The 22,955-nt window shown below is 39.4% G+C and overlaps 1 protein-coding gene across 4 annotated transcripts in view; it reads left to right on the top strand.

Annotated features, from left to right (window-relative positions):
- SEC24D (SEC24 homolog D, COPII component) overlaps positions 1–22,955 on the top strand; it is a 72,071-nt gene that overhangs the window by 47,216 nt on the left and 1,900 nt on the right. For all 4 annotated transcript variants that reach the window (XM_087736987.1, XM_087736989.1, XM_087736990.1 and 1 more), the window contains 14 exons: positions 2,034–2,172; positions 3,902–4,017; positions 6,755–6,879; positions 11,347–11,538; positions 12,183–12,276; positions 14,844–14,960; positions 15,445–15,615; positions 16,446–16,542; positions 17,170–17,315; positions 18,955–19,093; positions 19,565–19,683; positions 21,314–21,493; positions 21,988–22,179; positions 22,675–22,764. In XM_087736987.1, the coding sequence (XP_087593113.1) occupies positions 2,034–2,172; positions 3,902–4,017; positions 6,755–6,879; positions 11,347–11,538; positions 12,183–12,276; positions 14,844–14,960; positions 15,445–15,615; positions 16,446–16,542; positions 17,170–17,315; positions 18,955–19,093; positions 19,565–19,683; positions 21,314–21,493; positions 21,988–22,179; positions 22,675–22,764 (1,917 nt within the window). The remainder of the gene's footprint in view (positions 1–2,033; positions 2,173–3,901; positions 4,018–6,754; positions 6,880–11,346; positions 11,539–12,182; positions 12,277–14,843; positions 14,961–15,444; positions 15,616–16,445; positions 16,543–17,169; positions 17,316–18,954; positions 19,094–19,564; positions 19,684–21,313; positions 21,494–21,987; positions 22,180–22,674; positions 22,765–22,955) is intronic.

The following is a 22,955-nucleotide window of genomic DNA, read 5'->3' on the forward strand; positions in this document are numbered from 1 at the left end:
TTTTAACCTCATGCACTGCGCATAGTCTCAGTAACTTCAAGACAACCATTTAATGCATAAAGTTAAACGTGCATGTAAATCTTTGCAAACATAACCTTGAGGCTACTGAGGCTCTAACCCCACATTTTAAAAAGGACTTTGTAATAAGTTTTTTTTTTTAAAGAAGTTTAAGGGGAGAGGAAAACTAAAATTTACACTCTAAATATGAAAAGACAAGGAAAAAAATATTTTTATTTCTGCTGTCTTTAAAAAGGTAACTTATTAAGTGTGTGTAAGAATGTAGACACCTACACCCTGAACTTCATGGTATTTCCTTTTTGATTGTTCTTGTTCATGCTTTTTATGTAAAGGTCTTAATTTTGGTATTTCAAAATATGATCATTTCAGGGTAATTTTTCTTTGCTCTTGGATAACATTAAATGTATCAAAACAAGGTTTAAAATTACTAAATCAACGTGTATAAATGCATCAGGAGTTGTTTTAGTCTTGTTTTTTTCCCCTACCAGGTCAGATACTATAATAATATTAACTGCAAACCAGATCTGGGCCTCATTAAACTAATACAGCAGAATGATAATCAGAAAATTGCCAAGTAATGAACAAAACCCAGAAGTTTTAAAACTTATTAAGCGATGGTGGCTGATGAGCAGGTTTTATAGCCAAGGCTTTCATGTCTGATAAATGACCCTGATAGTTTGCCAGCTGACATTATTGGTTAATTCGTGTTAAACTCAATTTTCGTAGAAGAACACAAAGTAAAATAGTATCTCAGTAGAGCAGGGGGGGAGCACTTAAAACCCATGTAGTCAAAATCTACTCGTATGTATAAAATCCTTGGCAAAAAGCATTAAACCCTTTGGAGAAATAAATGAGTAAAAGAGTCTCTGTAAAATATAAACAAGCAATAAATTATATTTAAGCAGTGAATGCTAGAGGGACATGAATGATTTTCTAGGTATTCAAAGACTCTTATGCTCCAATAAATGATGAAGTGTATATGTCCATTCCATAAGAAGAGACAGAATAATTAAAAAATAAAAAGGTGAATATGCTAGTGGTAATGTTTTAGCATTCAAAGGCTGTCAGCATTTTTCCTCTTGTAGAGATCTGTTATGTGTCCAAACTCTGGATTTTTCTTGTTATTCTTATGTTCAGAGGTTTTTAGTTGGGATCGAAGGGGGTAAGAAAAGAAGAAAAATACAAAACACGTTTATGTTCCATAGAGTTTCACAAATAATTGAGCAAACTTCCATTTTTATAGTGGTTTCAAGTATGAGTTTTCTAACAATAAGTATAATCGCAGGAATCTTTCAATTGCTGCATGGTTATTACTGAAAGAGGCATCTGGAAAATGTCTTCCATTAGCTGTGGTTTTTGGCAGACGCTATAAGCAAGCATGGTCAGTGTAATTAAACTGACAAGTGCTTGAGATACTGTATTTGTTTGCTGTATGTACTTTCCTTCAATAAATATTAGTATTTCTTCTAAACCTTCTACTCTAGCTGGTGACCCTGACAACGTTTCAACATTAGTATAGCATGGCAGCATTGAGGGGGCAACATTTAGGACAAAATATTAGAAGCTTTCTTAGCCAATAGCTGTTTGAGAGACTGTATGCAATAGATGAGCAGCAACAGATTTCTTCAGGAAAAGCTCAATCTGACAGAGAAGGCAAAATACCTGACTCCAGCAGATTTCTCTTAGTGAACTGTAAAAACCCTTTGCCAGAGAAAATCAGCCTGAAGCCCTGAACTTCCAATGCTTTCAAAACTTTGTAAGCTTTTGGTGTGTGTCCTTGCTCTCTTCCTGATAAATGTCAGAATAGGGGCTGTGAACGTGTAAATTTAGCCCCTCGGGGACCTATGGGATTGAGCTGACCTTACTGCAGATTTTGGGTAAGTGCTGAACAATGCATTGTCTCCTGGTCAGGTGATCTCTAATAAGGGTTAAGTCTGAGCAGTAGCTTTCTAGCTCGCTTTATTTGGTTTCAAGTTTGCATTGCTTTTTATAATTTCACGTACCTCTTCATCTAGACACCGCTTTATGTTGTAAACCATGGTGAGACTGGACCAATCCGATGCAACAGGTGCAAGGCTTACATGTGTCCCTTTATGCAGTTTATCGAAGGTGGAAGAAGATACCAGTGCGGATTTTGCAATTGTATAAATGATGGTAAGTGGTATTTGTCTGATCTGTTATTCATACAAATTCCATAAAAGTAAAAAGACACCATATCCCTAAAATGATTTTCTTGACTTGCTGAGAAAATAGTTTAGTGAGATGCAGTAACTAGGCCTATTTCACAAATAAAACAAAGTACTACCCAAGAAAAATCCATAGAAACATTTGTTCAGTACAATGTAAAAAGATAAATGTATGAAAAATAATGCTGACTCAGGAAGTACAGTCAGATACTATCAAAACTTCATTTAAAAATATTCTGTCAACATAGGCTACAAAGCTGCTTGTATTGTTAACGGAAAGCAACTTTTGTGCGGAAAAAAATTAATAAGACATCTAAATGTCTGGCAAGAACCAAGTATTTAGAACCACGTTAGCCTAGTTCTGTCCATGACTGTGGATGCAATGGTTAAATAACCTATTAATCTTCCTGTGACACGTGTTGGTTTTCACAGAAGATACCATGCCATATTTGTTCAAGTGTGCTGCATGTGACTCATAACTGTTCTTGTGCTCTTGGCTAAATCCCAAATCTTTGCCAGAACTAGCCTTTCTAGACATTTGTATCGAGTTGGATTTCCTCAGCTGGATCACAGCGGTATAGTGCTTTCCCTAATACAGTAATCTTTTCAACTCTGAAATGTGAACCTTGACAGACTCGTTCCAACTTCTTTTCTGCCTGACGCTCAAATGTTTATGCAAGCATAGCAGATAACGAATTTCATAGTTTGTTAGCAATTTAAACTCTCATAAAAAGAATTTTAAATGCATTGTGAACATCTTAAGACATTTAAGTTGCAGTGTCATTTTAAATCATGCTTTGTATTACTACAGTGTCTTTATTGCAAGTCAGAAAGCACTTAAAAAAAAAAAAAACTTTAATGAGGACTAAAAATGGCCAACAAACTAGGTAGATATTCCCCCCACTCACACACGCACACACTTTTTACAGGCAAAACGTGAAAAACAAGCATTCTAAATACATATTGATTGAGGAAAGTGAGCTAAAATCCAGAGGTGACTCTTCCCCAATGTGACTCTAACCATTAGACTAGCTGTATATAAATTGTTGGTGGCAAACCCACTTGATTTCTTAATGCTTTGGAGTTCCGCACCGTTTATCTGTAGTGGCAGAAGGTTCCCAATATAATGTACCCAATGCACTTTGCTGTACAGTGGGCCAGGGTTGTGACCCTTGTAGAGCTATTTCCAGTGAAGTGGTATTTTTGGATAAAGCAGTACAGGCTTGAGGAAAAGTGCTGTTTTTACCACTGTCCCTCTGCAGAGCTCTGGCTCCAGTGATTTGAATTAAGCTGTGAGCAGACTGTATCTACTAGCAAAATAGTCACTGTTAAGTCTGTATCCTGAGGGTAACAGGCTCCTGCCTGTGGAAATGACCTGGGTCAGTTTTGCCTACTCAAGCCTGACAGTATAGAGGAGGCAGAATATGGACAGTTATAGGGGAATATGCCCTATCCTCCAAATACAAAAGGAGCTGGCATTGCTAGAATGTTGTGAGTGTTTGGTTGGTTGAGGTTTTTTAAGCCAATGTGTGGAAAAAAAAGCCGTTGCAACCTGGATAAGTGTTTAAACTCTTCCCTTGATCATCAACAGAGGAGCCTACATTAGTACATTGTATCTGTTGAAAGAAGTTGTTGATTTGTTCCCCTCCTCCCCCAAAATATAAACATTTTTTTCCTGCTCTTGTGTTGGCTTTTAGTCCCTCCATTCTTCTTTCAACATCTGGACCACATTGGCCGACGGGTAGACCACTATGAAAAGCCTGAGCTGTCTCTGGGATCTTATGAATATGTTGCTACTTTGGATTATTGCCGAGTGAGTATTTCCAGTGTGCAAACTAATTTGCAATTTTATGTCAAAATAAACAAAATCATTTAAATACCTACAGTAGAGTAAATGCCCTTGTAAGCTGAATATCAGAGTCCAGGAACGTTCTAGAAAATGTAGATAGATGCAGAGAATTTAAGCTTACAATATTATGTTTTGTTCTTTTCTGCTGGAGAGTGTGAGACTAGCAAGTGAGAATAATAAATAGCGCAGCAAAGTCATGGATCACCAGTCTTTACCTGGGGTGCTCATTTGGTCGTAGCTAGCGTGTAGCACTGTTTAGAGGCTATAGTTGAAATTCTGGTGCAGTGTTGCATTTTAGGTGTATGTCTTCTATTGATTTTGAAGACTGACACAGACCTAAAAGGCCTTCCCAACACTGAAAACCTTAGCTAGCAAGGGAATTTGACCTTGTAATCTTTTCCTGGCAAGAGTGAGTTTTACTATTCTGACCAGTAAGTTACAATGGAATGGGTTCCCTCTCCTAATATTAACTCACTGAAGAACTCAATCCAAAGCCCACTCAAGTCACTGTAAATATTTGATTTTATTAGAGAACTGTATTTGATCCTTCCAAAAGCATAAATTACTTAAACTTTTCAAACCTTAGCTCGTTTTACAAAACTGCAAGTGTGACTTCATCTGTCCACAGTATGGACATATTTTTCTGTTCTTGCCGAAATCAGGCAGAATTTGCTTCCTGTCAGTGGAGCTGAGGTCATGATGAGGTTAGGAAAGGCAACGGGATCCTACAAAGTCTTGAAGTAGATACCAGTAACTTCCTCAGACCATCAGATTATTGCTGCTATGAAGAAAATGAACAGGTTTAATTCTGCTTTCTCACTAGGGTACTGCTCCAAAATCCAGTGAAATCCCTGAGACGACCTATTTTATTTTATTGAAATTGAGGTTAAACCCCAGGATAGGAGAGAACTGTAGTGAGCCATTAAAGAAAGACAATGCGGGATCCTCAGTGTACATCCAGTGTAGCTCCATCAAATTCAGTTAAGCTTTGCTGGTTTCTGGCAGCTAAACTTTTGAAAACCCGTGTATACTGAATGGCTCTGTCCCATTTTCACAGTTCTTTTTCTCTACTTCAGAGTGCAACCCTGTGTGATGCAGTCATCATCACAACGCAGCTTTCAGTGCAGTGGCTTTTGCCATATAGCTTAAATCAGGGAGTTTCCTTGATAAGTCATCTGGTATGGTCTGTCTTGTTGCAAAGATCGGTCCGTAGACTTACTAGAATGTTATAAAAAAGAAATCTCTTACAAAATTAATGCTCATGCTGGAAATGCTAAGTCATTAAATTTTACAGAAGTTAACTATTTTATAACTTATTTTTCGTTTTGCTCCAAGTTGCAGAGGTTTAATTGTTTTATAAATCCAATTTAAGACCAGAACTGAAAAGTCATTTCCTTTTGTGCTTATCAAATGACAAGGATGAACAGCTACAAAAAATGTTAACAAATAACAGCTGTTCTGCATTATTGTGCTCCTGCTAAGCCGATGTGGCAAGACCGCAAGTCCTCATTTCTACCATATATTTGTCAGAAATTACGCAAGGATTCTTTATAAATGGTGATGCGCTGCAAGAGTTCAGAAGTAGTGTTTGATACAGTTTTTGAAAGTAGAATCCAAGTACAGTAAACAGAACAGCTTTTAAAAATACTGCCTGGTTTTAGTTCACAGGAATTAATCCTGATTTACGTGGTTTAAATGAAGTGAGATCAAGAGTATAATGTTAAGTTTAGTTTAAAGTGTGCCAGGGATTGTGGATAAGTCATAACTCAAGGGTTAGATGATTTTTTTTCTTAAATGGCATTTTCTGAGGTTTAGTTTAACAAGTATAATTTGGTTAAGTGGTCAGAACTCCGTATATGAAGGCAGTGAAACAGTATAATGGAAAAGCTGTCCTGAATTTGGCATCAAGTAATGACCACTACTCGTCTTAATGGGAATTAGGAAAACTGATCTTAGGGAGCATGATGATTGCTGTTGCTGTGTTCACTTTGTATGATCTTCTTCCTGGGTACATCTTTAAGCATTACATTGCTTTATTTGGAAACAAAACCCCTTCATCTTACTTTTTCTTACTTAGAGAAACTTGTGTCAGTAGTGTGTATCGTGGTTATCTTACAGAAAGTCAGCTTATTCCTGAAAGTGCAGTTCAGCTGTCCAGAATACATTGGAGCATGAGATAGCGAGACAGACAGACATGATGCAGATGATCGCCACTTAGTACTGCTAAGAACTGACATATTTTAATTCTGGTTCTGTACCTAAGTTGTATTTTCTGGTTCCAGATTGGTTAGAAATCACTTAAGAGTTGTTAGAGGCAAATGGTAAGAAAAACTGAATTTAAGCATTCACATTAACAAAATGCTATTGCATATTGATATGGGGAATGCAAAACCAGTATGGGCACAGAAAAAAGCCAAAAGGCAAATGTGTTTAAACACTTGGATTCCAGCAGAAATTGTTTGTGCTTCATCTTATCTAATAAACTGTTACCCTTTACATATTTTATTCCATTAGGATGCTGTTTTCCAGTAATAATGTTTTATTCCAGGGGACTTTACCTAATATGTGTCAGCTTTCTGCAATAGTTACTATTCGTGAACTGAACTCTGTATTTAGATTGCATTATGGTACCACCTGTAAATTTTTTCGACATAATGGGACACTGTCGAATTTTCCCTGTGCATGGTCATTTTTCTTGTAGAACAACAAGCCTCCAAAGCCACCAGCTTATATCTTCATGATTGATGTATCGTACAGAAACATAAGCAGTGGCCTAGTTAAACTCATTTGTGATGAACTGAAGACTCTGCTAGATAAGCTTCCAAGGTAAGGAAACATAAGTGTGCTTTGCTTAACTCACTACCCTGCAGTTTTCGTGCAGCTTTGCGTGCTGAGCGGTAAAAACTAGCTACAGAAAATGTCAAAATTTACGGTACAGGCGTTTTTGGGGTGATAGTGACCAAATGTTAATTTTAACATTGCTGGCAGTTCTTAATCTTTGATGTCTGGGCTTATTATATGAATGGAAGGAATCTGTCATATAATTGCACATGTAGCATGCATTCTTTTCCTTTCTTGTAGTGAACTCTAGTGGTATTATCAGCAAAGTCCCAGCTTGTAGTTTTGACTTTACTTGCTGTAGTTCTGTTTACTGCAATGCTGCTTTTCTCGTTAAATTAAACGGGGAAATAGCAAAACCAGAATACTCAAGAATGACAAGTCTCTCTATAGCCATAGTGTTGATGGCTTGTATCTTTAGCTCTTATTGTTAATTAGCAAAACTTCTAAAGTTCCTTGCTGTGCTGTGAGACTTTTCTGTCCTGGTATGTATCTGAGAGGAGAACAAATCTTGGAGGCAGCAAACGTTTTATGAAATATAGCACATTTGCTTTGTGAGCATTAAACACACAATAGTAGTATTACTACTGATCAATAGTAATAACAGTATATTATTTTAGTGTAGTTTAGTATAGTTTTTAGTATAGTATGTTAGTATAGTTTTCATTAAAGTTTAAATAATGCAGACGCACATAGTTAAATGAGAGCAGTGAAAGACTGAGAAATTAAAGTAGACAAGACATTTCTCAGCGAAGGCATATAAAAGCATTGAAGAACATACAGAAAGAAAATGCATTCCAAATAACGATACTTGCAGAGGGAGAACAGACTTAAGAAATGGAGACAGCAAAGTGAGGAAGAGTGGGAGATGAGATCCTCAAGATAATCTGGGATATATTAAAAATCTTTTATCGTATGTTCTTCGGGGATCACTGTGCATGAAAGAAATTCCAGTCCAGGGTGGGGGGTTAGTTTGTCAGATGCCCATGTAAGGCCATCTCTCAAGTACTTTGTCAGTGAAGATTACACTGGAGACACAAATGTTTGATATTATCCTGAGCATATCTCAGAGCTTTCCATCAGGATTGGCCATGACTCTGAAGATAATAAAAGGCATGAGTGTAGTAACAAAAAGCAGTTGGCAGTTTAGAAACACCTAGGCTTAAACAGGGAAAGTTGAGGAAAAAAGAAAGCGAGTGTACCTACATCACAAAAAAGCCCTATTAATTCTTCTCCTCACCAGCACTCTGCAGAGATTTGCTGCTAAATAATTTGTTTGCCGGGCCAAAGTTTTCATGTCCACTGAAAAAAGCAATAAAAAAATAAAAAGAAAAGGCAGGTCCTTCAGTTTCTTCAGACTCATCTGTTGTCCTTAAACAATATTAATTTAGAAAAATCATAAGGCATTCCACCAGAATTTGTGGTGAAACTTTTATTTTGGTGCTGAGAGAGAAAGGTCACTGTGTGTTCATTTTCTGTTGCGGGACAAAGACACCTGCAAAAATACTCTGCTGTTACCACATGAGGTGAAAGCCCTGTGCTGGGAATTCACCCTGTGCTCATGTCTTTAAGAGGAAACACTTGGGGTAGCAAAGCAACCTGTGTCACACAAAGGCCGTTGGTGTAAAGGCCTGTGCCAGGTAAGCCTGTGAAAGTGGCTGCAAAGGGAGAAGTTAGAGGTAGCAAAGAAAGGACTAAGGTAGCTGGCTCAAGACCTGGTGTTAAGAACTTTGTGGTTTTGTAGACTTGCAGCACAGCAAAACCCGCATTATTTGCTTGCTTGAAATTTCAGAGCAGACGTTTTCAAACTTAGGTGTTTGAAACACCTGACTCTGTATTTAGAGAAATACAGAGAAAAGTGTTTATAGAAATTGTGCTTACGAGCTCAGAAGACCAGGCTAACTAGTTGTGCAAATATGATTTTTAGGTGCATAATTAAAAAAAAAAAACAAAAAACAAAAAACAAAACAAAACATTTGAATGCATTTATGTACCTATGATCCAGACATCTCATTCTGAGACTTCAAAAAGAACTAAGTAGCGTGTGAGCTACGTAGGCAATTGGCTGCTACATTTACAGCTAATCTTTACAACTATGATAGAAGAAATTGGACAAAGTGTGGCAGTATGTCTGTACTGCCATGGGTAAGAGCAGTATCTGAAAAAATTGTCCCAAATACCTGCTGTGTGACAACTTTGGGACTACTAGGGTGATGCGGATACTTCTCTTGGAAGTAGGAAAGTGCTGTATGTGCAGAAAGTTAATAATACCTTGTCCTCATCAAGCTCCCGAATGCTCCCTGTTAATCATGTTACTAAGAAAATAGTGTCCGAGTGCTGGGAACGATTAGAAATTTACACTGAGAAATGATGCTTCTGTTTGACGAGTGTATCTTGGAGGAATTACTTAAAATGCTGCTTTATGGAGTGTGTTCAGTATAGAATATTGATTTGTTTTAGATCAAGGTAGCCCCTTTCTCATCCAGCTGTGTTCCTGTAAAACATGAATGGTAGATTAGCATTCTAGGCTGACATGAGTGTTAAAGATTGTAGACGAGAAAAATTATTTCTCTCCCAAGCTCAAGGTTTTAGATGAAGCTTGTGAAATTGCCGATGGCAATTTTTTGTGTTTATTTCTCTGAAGACAAGCAGATTTGATAGCCAGGAAGAAGGCTGACAGGTTTTTCTATTTGCTCTAAGAAAAAATAAACAAGAACCGCAGTAAAAGTGTGTTTGTGTTGTTTCTCCTCTTTAGTTTGACTTTTGATTCTGTGTGCATTTGTGAAGCTGTGAAATGCAGTCTGTTGGTTGCAGTGGAACGGGATGGAGGCCTTGCCGTTGATTTTGGTGGGGCCAAGGCTTTACTCTCCTCAGGAGGATAAATGTTTTCAGACCCTGGCTTCTTTACTGTGGCGAAGGCTCAGGGTGACTGTTCACACTCCCTTGTTTCTTCAGAGGGTATAGAGCGAAGGGTAAATAATAGATGTTCTGCCCTAAGTGCCTAGTAACTGAAAATACTATGGTAGGGCTCTGTTATCAAATACTTTTGGTGTGATAGTAACATCTGTATGAGTCTGTGTGCATTATGGTATCCTGTTTGTCGATTGGCATGTTTCTTGGTGTTAAAGTTTTTACAATCATAACTTTCAGCGAGTGACTTCTTTTATAAACTAAAGAAAATAAAATCAGCTTGGCTATTTCTGTGGTTCCTATTGCTGCAGTCTCATTTGTGGTACATAGTTCTACATCCTGGTGAGATTAAACAATAATTCTTGCTGTTCCCCTTTTACAAATGGAAACTGAGGCACAGAGAAATTAAATAATTTCCTCTCGGGTTGTAAATTAAATCAGTGGCATAGCTGGGAATTGAATGAGGATTTCCAGGTTTCAGCACTCTGAATATGAAACTCTCAAACATGCAAAAGCATTAGACTACAGACTGTGTATTTGCTGGTTTTGTGACATCTCACCGTAAGTTAAGTCAGCTGCTTAAATGTTCAGTGTTGCTGTACAGAACATATGGGCTGACCTGTAGCAATTGCAAGTACCGCAGGCCTCCTGTCTGGCATCTTTTGTGCTAAAGGCCTGGTTTGTCATTTTCGAGAGGAACACCCTGCTACAAGAAGGTGCTATTTTATTAGGAATTAAGCCCAATTTTTTGAATAGAATTGCCTTCTAGGGAAAAGCTCATTAAACTTAGGACTCTCAACCTGGTAAGGGTCTAACTAGTACTAGTAGTAACACTGCTGCTAATGGCAGAGTGGGCTACTGTTTAGAGGAGCCACCTCCACAAAACCAGGCTGAGCCTGCTGCCTGCGGTGTTCCTGCAGGCGCAGCTCACAGCAGCAGTTCGCTGGCTTTGGTTGGGCTGGGAACTTACTAGCAATAATGAGCAATTTCTGCAGTGTGTTTTCTGTGTGATAGACAGCTAGGGGGGATCTAACAGGATCTAACAGCTTTTGCTGCTTAAGTGTAGTCCTGCTGAAGCAGAAGATTGACCCACCAAAGTCACCAGACATTACTCAAGCCTGGTGACTATTCTTACTAGGCATCAATCAATAGCGTCCCTGAATTACAGTGTATTGTAAATAAAGCTGACTTTCTGATTGTATCTTGTAACTAATTGTCCTGTTCTCTCTTTTCCATGTTTTGAGGACAACGTGGTTTATTTTTTATCTTAGGGACTTTTGACTGCTTGGATGGGATGCACCGTTGATGGGGTTGACGTAAATATATATTTTTAAAAACGTAGATGATACAGCAGTTGATTTTATCAGGGTGTTTTAATTTGACCTAAGGCGAAGATTGAGGCCATTACATCTGCTTGGCTGTTGTTTGCTTCGTTGCTTCCAGTACAGATAATGATCTGAAAGCAGCCTTGCATTTCAAATGAATGCTTTTATTGCAAGGTCAGAATTTCACAATTATAACCAGTTGGTTTTGGTTTTCTTACAGAGAAGAGCAAGAAGAATCCTCAGCAATTAGAGTTGGTTTTGTCACTTATAACAAGGTCCTCCACTTCTTTAATGTAAAAAGCAGCTTAGCTCAGCCTCAGATGATGGTGGTCTCAGATGTTGGAGAAGTTTTTGTTCCTTTGCTGGATGGTTTCCTCGTTAACTTTCAGGAATCGCGATCTGTTGTTATCAAGTAAAGTATAATTATTCTATATGTGCATAAGATCTGAGCGCTTATGATATGCATTATGCCTTTTAGTCAGTTGTGTTACTGGGTTTTGGGGCGTACGTGTGTTTATTGAAATACTTTAGAAGGCAGCAGGTGCTTCAAGTCATATATTTCCACCTTTGAGGCAAAGAAAAAGTGGTATCAACACCCCCCTAGTGCTGAATTTGAAAGCATGTTTAGGCCAGCTGTAAACCATGCATCTTCAGCTGTGCTTCTTTAAAAATGGGAGGGGGGTTGCAGCTGTGTGCCATGTTAAATGTTTTTCCTCTTGCGATGTATATGATGTACACCTGGATACGATCTAAGGAGTCTTAAGTCCTTACGGCACACTAGAACTCCTTAATTTTTAGCTATTTTTAATTTATTGCATGTTGCTTTATGTTACCAGCTTTGAAATAATGTGTCTCATAGAATTTAAAAATGCATATATCTCTGTTCTGGCTGGCTGGAGTCCTAAGAAATTGAGCAATCAGAAGTCATACTTTTTTAATATAAATTTGCATGGCAAACATCTTCCTGTGTGAAGGCTTGGTGTGTTACAAGGTATGTTTGGGAATTATCCCAGATACGCTAACCAGTTTAGACACTGATCCTTTCATCTTTCCTAGCTTGTTGGACCAGATTCCAGAGATGTTTGCAGACACTAACGAGGGTGAGACCGTCTTCGCTCCTGTTATCCAGGCTGGCATGGAGGCATTAAAGGTTAGAATGTTCCTCTCTGTAAGAGAAGCAGCTCTTTAATGAGAATAAGATTTGATAAGTTGCAGAAATTCTGTTTGCTAAAAGCCAGTCCCAAGTCCTTCTACAAATCACAATGGGAAATGAGGAAAAAAAGTCGCTGATTGTTTCCAGCACTAATGTTCTGTTATTCTAACAGTACGTTTGAACTGCTTTCGTCAAAATGAGAACACTGACCAGCATAACATCTGTTTCCAGATTTTGCTTGTTGAGGGAAACCAGTCCTTAGAGCCTATGCTACATAGAATGGATGTTTAGGACATGAGGAGCAGGAGTCCGTTTCTCGTTCAGCATCTGAGAGAAATAAAAAAGTGTTTAGTTACTGCAACAGAACCAATAGATGCTCTGGATGTTTGTACAGATATCCAGCCCTTGTGTGTGTGAAGGGCAGGAAAAGAGTCAGTATAAGATGTGATTTTGCCCTGCCTGTTCTCCTGCTTCTGCTGACTTCTTGTGCAAAATGAGATGTTTATGACTATTTATGACTGAATCGGGTGGGGGGTTGGAGGGTTTCCGCTTAACTGACAAGTTCTCACAGCTTGAATACAGCTGAAAATGAATCCACAGGTCAAGATGCATCCCCGGTTGCTTTCTGTATGTCCAGGACACCCCCTGAAGCGCTGACATTTCCATGGAGCGCTGCCAATTAAAAGAATGCCACCATGGTTCACCACAAGATTTGTAGGGGCAGAAAACAGCCAGTGGTGTTTTGAAATAGTTGATTTATCTGTGAGCTGTGTATGCATAAATAAAGCATGAACTTTGAGTAGATAAATGTGTTGAACCGAAAATGCACGACATTTCTCAAATCTGTTTCTTAAATATTTAATTAATACCTGTTTTCTTGTTATTTATTCATACTGCCAGAAGGTAGGTGTGTAAAACATACGTTTGGTTGCCACTTCCCTCAGAATGCTCTTCCCTAATACTTGACTTCTACAAAAACTTAAGGGCCATCGTTGTAAATTTCCTTTGACGTTGGCTATAAAAAGAAAGCAGCTCTCGCTTAAGTTTTTTATTTAGCTCAGTATTTTAAAGTTATAATTTGTAAGGATTTTCACTGTGAATTATTAATATGCATATACCTGTGCTAAAGAAAACCATTCTTGTCTAAAAGAATAAATGGATTGTGTTCCTATTTGAGATTAATTTTAATAGACTTTTAGAAATAATATATACATTTTAGAATATTTGTTAAAAGCAATGTCAGTAATTCCCGATGCCTATCGTGACAAATAGGTATTTGGTAAGTCTTTCAGTCTTCAGCAGAACCTTTCTTAAAAGGAATTGGAGAAATTGGCATTCATGATTAAAGATAACTATGCTTGAAATATTAGGGGTAAAACTTCAGCTCTGTTAAAAGTTAGACACTGTCCTCCGTTGTATTTCTGCCATAGCAAAGAGATCTCTAGCTTTCCCAGAAGAATGCCGTAGCTTATTTTGAAATGTGGAGTATCTTTATCTTGTGAACATCTTAAGAGCTAGAGGAGAGAGTACCAAAGCTGATTTGCGTCTGTAGTCTTGGGTATCGGAGTTTTAACCTGGATGTGCGGGTAAGTCGGGAGCAAGAAAAGGACAAATCCCTCTTCCCTCCTTCCTTCCTTTCACCTTCACCCAACTTCTTCAATAGGTGATGAAGACCTCAGAATTGCTAATCAGTTTTTATTTCACTTTAACTTTCGGTCAGCCCTGAAGCGGTCAGGCAGCTGGACTAGGTGATCCTTGTAGGTCCCTTCCAACTGAAATACGCTGTTCTATTCCGCTCATTCCCATTCGCTAGCTCAATAGCAAGAGTAAGCGATAAACTGGACTTCCTAAATTTTGGTGGAAAAGCTTGTTAGTAGTACAGAGATGCCTGCGGTACTGCTACTGTTGTTACCCTCTTCTTCGGAATTCAGGGGTTTCTGTCAGTAGTTTGTCACCTCAGTAAATAGGTTCTCATCAGAGTTCTAAATAAGAATAGAAAACTTGAATAAAACAGTCAGTTACTTCATTTCTTAGTCACAGGAGGAAATGTTCATCACAAGTTTTGTTACTCCTGCACTTTAGTGTGGATTTGAATGTGGAATCTAGTACGGGAATGTAATTGTTGCTCGTTTATAAAAATGTAGTGAACACTAGTGTGCCTGAACTGAAAGAAATAATTTTTCTGTTAAATTACATTTCCTTTTAATTTTACCCAATTTAGTATTTGTACCTTTGATACTTGTTGCATAATGCTTGTGTCCAATTGGAAAGTCTCCAAGAGAGGTACGCCTAGTTTTGCCCATCAAGATTTTAGATTCCTATGTAGAAATTACTGTAACAATGCATCAGCCAACGTATCTGTGTGCTAGACTAAGGTATTTACTCACATAAAATTCCCGGTTGGTTTCGGGACTTAGTCCCATCAAGTTTTGAGTCTCTAAATTAATTGTTTAGCTCTGAGGAACTGGAAGAAAGTTTACACTGTTCTCTGAGGTACCACAATGTATGAAAATGAGGCTTATCTTAGCAGTAATAAATATGCCAATATGGTGTCTTTGAAACAGGCTGCAGAATGTGCTGGAAAATTGTTTATCTTCCATTCTTCATTGCCAACTGCGGAAGCACCAGGGAAGCTGAGAAACAGAGATGACAAAAAACTGCTCAATACAGATAAAGAAAAGGTATTTTCTACTCTGAGTTAACAAGGGACTGCTGTTATGCTGAATTTCTGTAATAGAGCCTTGATCTTTGTTTCATTTCTTTTCTTTTACAAAGATGTATTGTTTCATTATGTAATATTCCCATTCTCACGGTGCTCTGATTATGTAGGCATATTGATATTGGCCCTACAGCAACACCAAAGTCAAACTACGGTAGAGCAGCCGTTCCCGTCGGTAAAGGAAACCCCCCAGCAGCAAATAATTCCACCCATCAAGAGCCTTCGCTACCCGCCTGCGCAGGGATTTAGTTCTCTAAGAACGTACCGAGTTGGTTCCCTGCGTACGAGCATATGGGCAGGGGCAACACGTTTTTCATCAAATCCACGCCTCACTTAAAACTTCCACTCCGTCTTTTATTTTTTTCCTTTCAGGTGGGCATTTGGGTTGTGGTTGGCTACCAGCAGTATCTAATGTTATGACACTTGTATTTTTTAATTTTGTGCAGACGCTCTTCCAGCCCCAGGTAAATTCTTATGAGGCCTTAGCCAGGGATTGTGTGGCTAATGGCTGCTGCGTGAATTTGTTCCTCTTCCCAAATCAGTACGTGGACGTAGCCTCCATGGGTCTTGTCACAATGTACACTGGAGGAACACTGTACAAGTACAACAATTTCCAGGTAAGTGATGGAGGTCGCCTGCCTTTCAGAGAGTAACACCTGGGAACTTGGTGGTTTTCTTTTCATTTCAACGTGTGCCTCGACATTTAAGATAGAAGAAGAGTGACTCTAGAAAACTTACTTATAAACTCCAGGGAATAAAATTCAAACTTAGATATGACACATCAGGCTCAAATATATATATCTTGAAACAATAATAAGCTGGTTGGTATCTTAAAATTGAATCCACTTACTTAAATATGCTGGCATCTGAACAGGGAAGTCGGTTACTCCTGTATATACAGCTAAAAATGGTTATGATAAAGACCCCCCAAAAAGCCATAACAACACTTGTTTAAAATGTTGTAAGAATCTCTCGGGGGGATTAGGGGACTTTCTCTGTGTCAGGAGCTGACCTGCAAAAGCATTTTTTGTGATGTCAGCAAGGCGGCTCTGTAATTCTTCAGGCTGTGCCATAAAATCCTAGCTAGGCTGCAAGGTTAAGTGCAAGAACGGATGTTAGGGGAGATAATTTGCTTGAATAGAAATTCTGGATGTCCAAGCCTAGTGATGAATTGGTGGACACTTGCATATATACATTTCTGTTAACGAAACAACAATCAACATTGTTTCTCTCTTTTTAAAGGAGAAGAGAGATGTTAAATGTGGAAAGAGAGATTTGCTGTCGGGGGGGGAGGGGTGTGGGTGGGTGTGTGTGCGCGGGTGGGTGTGTGTGCGCGGGTGGGTGTGTGTGCGCGCGTGCGGGTGTCCCAGGGAGGGGGAGAAGGTGGGGTTTCCGCTATGTTGCTGCCACCCCGTGGTGAACTGCAACTTTTGCTTTGCGTTTCTAGCTCGATGCCGACAGCCCGCAGTTCTTGAGTGACCTCAGGAAGGACATAGAAAAAAAGACCGGATTTGATGCAATAATGAGGGTTCGGACAAGTACAGGTAACGGTACCCGTTGGGAATGAAAATAAACATGAATGCATATGATAGTGTATAATTTTAAATAATACAGTGCTGCACAGGTCACTTGTAAGATCAGGCTAACGGTTTTAACTTCACGATGTACCTCTTGAAAAGTAATTGGCTAGGCTGAGAAAACGCATGACTATGTCCTTCCTGTATATGCCTCCGCGATAATTCATTTTCAAATAGGAGTAAGGCTGCTGATCATTGTGCACGCAGCTTGGATTGCAAGTAAGTTATATGTTCCTGCATTTTCATACGTCAAATGACGTTGCTGTGTCTACTTTTCAAGCATTCGTTCTCACCTCAAATGCAAGTATTTGAGAAAGGTACACGCACAAAGTGGCCGAGTCAACAGCGCAAAAGGTTGTGGGTGGGCTCAGCGTCCCAGCGCAGCTTCGTGGCCCATCAGCTTTTCCCTCTCACCCAACTGTCAAAAAATGCCATCGGCAAGGACAGTTGGTGGGGCCTCCTGAGGGAAAATGGTTCCTGTTTCAGGAACCAGAATTGACTGACCATAAGAAGTCGGTCACAAAATAATGTCAACTTTATTTGCCATTTTTAAATTAAAAAAGATACATTTGTTTTGTTTTAATCTGGCTGTAGGCTTCAGGGCTACGGACTTCTTCGGTGCTATTTACATGAACAACACCACAGATGTAGAGATGGCAGCAGTTGACTGTGACAAAGCAGTGACAGTGGAGTTCAAACATGATGACAAGCTGAATGAAGACACTGGAGCCTTAATTCAGGTAAAAAAACCCAACAACTTAATTACATGTAATGTCATGAAATTGTGAGCAAGAACTTCTGCAGCCGTAACAGAAAAAAAGTGATGGTGTAGGACTGCTGGGAGCAAGGCACAGCTTGCACATACTCTGGTGACACAATACCGCTGATTAAAAAAGGTTTTAATTAATTAGCCAAAGGTCGCATCTTGCCTCAAAAGCACAAACAATGCCCCTTACGACAATTAGTGTGTTCAACTGCCGCTATGCTGCATGTTCTGTTCAGGGATACCAAAAATGCTTTCTAAACACCATCGGCTATAATTTTTTTCCATTTTACGAAACAAGTTTATTTGTGGTACAAGATTCGTTACTGCTTATATGGAAACTGTTATTGCTGTGGTGCTCCTTGTGCGTCAGGAGCTTCGTTCCTACCTTGAAAACACCAGGCTGTTCCAGACCTAATTAAATCCTTGTGTCCCGCCTTAGTTCACAACATGGGACCTCAGAAGCAGTTCCTTAGGCAATAATTGATATTTCTCTGCGTAAATTGCCCACAAACAGACTTGGGATGCATCTTTTGTTAGGAATGGGAGTATCCCACCCGTTATCAGGTAATGGGAGGTCGTTGTTTACTATTTTAGATGTTTAGTCATGACCTTTTTCTTGTTTAATGACAGAAAATGTTACAGCTTGCAAGGTTTTAAACTTAAGCCACGGAATTATCTGAACTTCTTATTTCTGTGCCGCTTGGCTTTTAGCTTGCCCCTAAAAATACGTTTCGGTAGGTCAGCAGTTAATCCCTGTACGATTAGAGCACTGTGAAACAGCCAGTTTGCTATGCCTGAAGCTGCTTCCTAGAGCCACGGTGCAGCGGTGACAGGGATGGATGTATACGCCACGTAGATGTTGCATTTACAGCTCTTGCATAGGAGGGAGACTTGTGGCAGTACCTAATGCAAGGCAGACTACAGTAACGTGGAGCCTGCGTTTGCCCCGCAGGCTTTGGATCATACATTATATTGACGTATCAACGTTACATTGAAGTAGAATTGGAGTCATAAGGAAATGCTCAAATTACACCCTCAATTGTTAATAGCTAAGCCCATGGTAGATGCAGGATACAGGGGGTAGCAGGACCTCTTGTTTCACTTCATAAGCAACTTACTCGTGTAAAAAGAACCACTCAGCTTGTCAAGATTAGGAAGTTTGTCTGTGTTGTTTTTGCCAAGAGATAATGTGATGGGCAGAGTGCTTCTCGGCAAGCTTCTCGGCTCTTACGCGGCGTCTTTTCAGATACATTTATCTGAACTGTTCAAATATTACACAATTACAAAGCATGATTTACAAATTTACAATCAGGGGTCTCTTGTTTTCAGATGATATGATCAGTGTACAGTAAATGAGAGTAATAAGCCTTTCAATCAGTCATATTTTTTTTTTATAATTTTAAGATTAGTAACTTCTATAATGTCTAATATACTTCCATAAGAAAAATACAGGTATGTTGGGCCTATAGATGACAGAAGCACTGAAGCAGCACTGCAAGGCTAGGCTGTCTTCAACAGTAACTCTGTGCCTTTTACGCACAAAGCAAGCGGCTCTTGCATGACAGCAGCTTTTTGTTTTAAAACAAAAATGGTAATTTGCTCCTCTGTTGCAGTGTGCTGTCCTTTACACATCAATAAGCGGGCAAAGACGACTTCGCATACACAATATAGGTTTAAATTGTAGCTCCCAGTTAGCTGATGTCTACAAGACTTGTGAGACTGATGCGCTGATCAACTTCTTTGCCAAGTCAGGTAAAGTTATAACAGACCAATCTTGTTTCCTTTTTTACTTTGGGGTGGAGGAAAGGAAGCTAAAGTGATTACCTAATGGGAAATCATGTTTAGTAACTTGCTGCTCCAAGCCTGAGCAACTCTTGAAGTATTATAAAATTGAAAAGACAAGTAGATTTCGTATTTTAGACATACTGCCATAGAAGTAATGGTTGTGAAGGTAGCTAGAAGCATGTAATACACAAAACTGAACAGGCACCGTAGTGGAAATGGACATCCCACCGTAGTGTTGGAGGTTTGGTGGGTTGTTTTTTTGGTTTTTTTTTGTTTTTTTTTGCAAAGATGAATAAACACCCTCTGAGATGCTGTCTGTAAAAGAGACTAAAAAACAGCCATAGACCTCAGGTTAGTAAAATTAGAAGCTGGCAGAATATAGATACTTGAAGAGTATGTGTCCGTCTTTAGCACGCTTTTCTTCTTCTGTACTTGCAGCTTTTAAAGCCATTCTAAGCCAACCACTGAAGACGGTCAGAGAGATCCTGGTGAACCAGACAGCTCACATGCTGGCCTGTTACAGGAAGAACTGTGCCAGCCCGTCGGCAGTAAGCCAGGTAAAACCATCCGAACTCGGTCCTCCCCCAGCCAGGCTTTGCAGCAGATGAACGCCCACCCCTGCAACATCAGCACTGCCAGAAAGGAACACTTCGGGACAGACTTTTCCTTTTCTTTCAAATGTAATGAATGACAGGGGGGATTCAAGGGTGGCAATTACAACACAGGGAGGCGGCTGTTCTGGAACAAACGGCAATGGCGTTGAGGAAACTGATGATCATATTCACACAGAGGAGCTTAGACAGCCTTTTTCCTCCTGCTGGAATTATGTGCTGACTCACAAAGCTTTCATTTTTCCTTTTTATGTTGTTAAAGATTTTAGTATTCTAATTTTTGACAAAGACAACTGTTACTGGCAAAAAAAATCAAAATAACCTTGTATCTTAGTAAACAAACAATCTGCATTTGCACATAGGTCTCTCCAGCGTGCTGGAATGATAAATACCTGATGTCTAGATGGGGCCAAAAAAACCCCAGTAATCCATGGCGATTAAGATAACAGTGTGTTAACAACTCCTTTATTTGCCAAAGTGTAGTAAGAAGCTCTAAGAACCTGAGTACTTCTATTCCATGCTACTTGAAAATTCTCTCAAGACATTTCTATTATTTTCAGCCCATTCTTTTATATATGCAGAACAGCTGGGGAGGTCTAACTGAACCACCACGAAGGTGTTTTCACATCCTTTCAGCGACTGACACCCAAAGGTGGCTGAACTAAACCCAAATCGTATAACCATTTGCATTTAACTTTTATTTTTCTTGCAACTCTCAAAATATTTCCCTATCTATCTATCTCCTTCAGATTTTGAGGCACTTTAAAAGATAGCAGGAATGGCCAGCTTGCTGGCACTTGTTTGAAGGACAGTTAGCAATTTTGTACATTAATGCTGAAGTTAATAGGAAGGCCAAAGGACTCTGACAATGTTGGAGGCATTTGATTTGGATTAGTTCCTTTGATCGCCTTTACACTGTATTTTCCAATTATTTATTATTCTTCTTGAATGTAATGTATAGATTACATTTATATATTAGTATATTAATATATATTTATATATTTTGTATTTTTATATTAGCACATCCTAATTACATGACTTAAAATTCAGTGCTCCAGTAAAAGCAACTGTTGTTTCCTTTTTTAAATTATTCACCCTTATGTCCTGGCAAATCAACTTAGAGAAGGACTAAGGCTTTTACACACCGCGCAATGCTTCCAATAACCAGAAGCCTGGGGAATGAATTGTTTAATGTTTGTGAGAGCCAAATATGTTAGAAATAGTAGCAGAGAGACACTTACTGGGGACCTTCATTTCCTTCCTAAATTGTTCGGAGAAAACACACCCACTTTTCCTATGTGACTCCCCTTTAATTTAGTACCTAAAATTACAGGTTACAGGGAGATGACTATAGGGCAAATAAGAATCCAACAGAAATTATTAAATGTATTAACCAGTCAGAGCTGTCACATCTGCTTTGAAACAGCACATATAAAAAACTTTTCTGTTTGGTTGTTGTTTTTTTTTCTCTTTGATTAAAGAAAACAAGCAGTGGTTTATTTAAATGTTTGGAAGTCCAGCTCTCATGCCCCAGCACATGGGATATATTAACTAAGCCCCCTTCTCTGCCTCTCAGCTCATCCTTCCAGATGCGATGAAGGTGCTGCCAGTGTACATGAACTGTCTGTTGAAGAGCTGCGTCCTAGTTGGCAGACCAGAAATTCCAACTGATGAGAGAGCTCGCCATCGCCAGCTGGTCATGTCTATGGGGGTGGCCGACACCCAGTTGTTTTTCTATCCCCGGCTTCTGCCAATTGTGAGTATGTTGCTTGCCCATCTCTTTGTTTTCAGTATGCTGTGATTTTGGAATTGTGCAGATGCAGAAGAGATTCTGTCTGCTGGCCAAGCGTTACACGACCACGTTGGATTACATTTTTACTGTGATGGAGTTGCTAGTTGAACTAAATGGAGGAGGGAGGGTAGAACCTCTAATGGAAAATGGGGAAGTAACATTATTAACCACTGACATCAGCACCCTCCAAGAACCTCACTGTACTCGTAGCAGGGTTTTTTGCTCAGGCTAATGAAAGATGCCAGCTTTACTAAACAACACTGGCGTGCAAGTGTCGCCCCGCTTACGGCACGTCGTCTTTGCACACAGTGCGTTAACTTAGAAGAGATTTGATTTCTAATTCCTCTGACCTGGAAAGGAACCACTAAGGTGTACTAAACCTTTCAATAGTTACTTTTCAGTATCTAATTAGAGCTCTAGTCACCATGTCTACAACTCTGTGTATTTTTGCCCCACAGCACAGCCTGGATCTGAAGAGTGACGCTATCCCAGCTGCCGTCCGCTGCTCCGAAGAACGTCTCTCCGAAGGAGGGGCCTTCCTTCTAGCCAACGGTCTGAGTATGTTCCTGTGGCTGGGAGTCAGCACGCCCACAGAGCTCATCCAAGGGATCTTCAACGTGCCATCCTTTGCACACATCAGCACGGAGGCCGTGAGTAGATGGAGACTAGACCCTTTTTCAGAACTTAGGATTTAGTAAGACCAGACCGCTAATCAAGAGAAACAAGTGAGACATTTTCATCATTACACTAAAAGCAGAAACAGGTGACCAGCAGCAGGTGTCTTAACATACATAAAACTTCAATAAGCTTTTACACTATGAACACTTACAGGCAAGAAGCTTTCACAACATTTTTAAACCTTCTTAAACTTTCGCAGATATTAAAGTCCTATTGGAGGTGCATTGCTAGAATTGGAACAAAACACTTTTGCAATAGTTCAAGTTTCTCCTGATAATGAATTTTCATATAGGGATGATTATTTAAAACTGAAAAATGGCTTAGATAGATTTTTGTGAAGGAGATGGCCTCTCCCCGTTTAGAATAAAATCCAGTGACTCGCATCATAAACACCAGCCGCTAGTCTTGCTGACTTCATAAGGGATGCGACTGGAATATAACAACCTGCCACTCTTTCATTCTAACAGACATCGCTGCCTGTCCTGGACAATCCGTTTTCGAAGAAACTGAAGTCAATACTGGAGCACATCCAGAGCCAGAAGCCCTACACGATGAAGGTAACTTCTCTCTGCCTCAACTCATTCCTCATACCTGTTCAAAAGCACGCTGCTGCTTTCAACACAATTTTCAGTAGCTGTAAAAGGTTTTACATATCAGGTGAGTTCCAGCACACATTCTAGGCACAAGCGTCTCAAATGTGCTTAATCCTTAATCAAAAGAGATTTTCAGAGGTAGTCAAGTCTAAAGG

This window comes from Nipponia nippon, unplaced genomic scaffold (assembly GCF_047370975.1).
Source record: "Nipponia nippon isolate SJK-2023a ecotype South Korea unplaced genomic scaffold, ASM4737097v1 scaffold_6, whole genome shotgun sequence".
NCBI lineage: Eukaryota > Metazoa > Chordata > Aves > Pelecaniformes > Threskiornithidae > Nipponia > Nipponia nippon.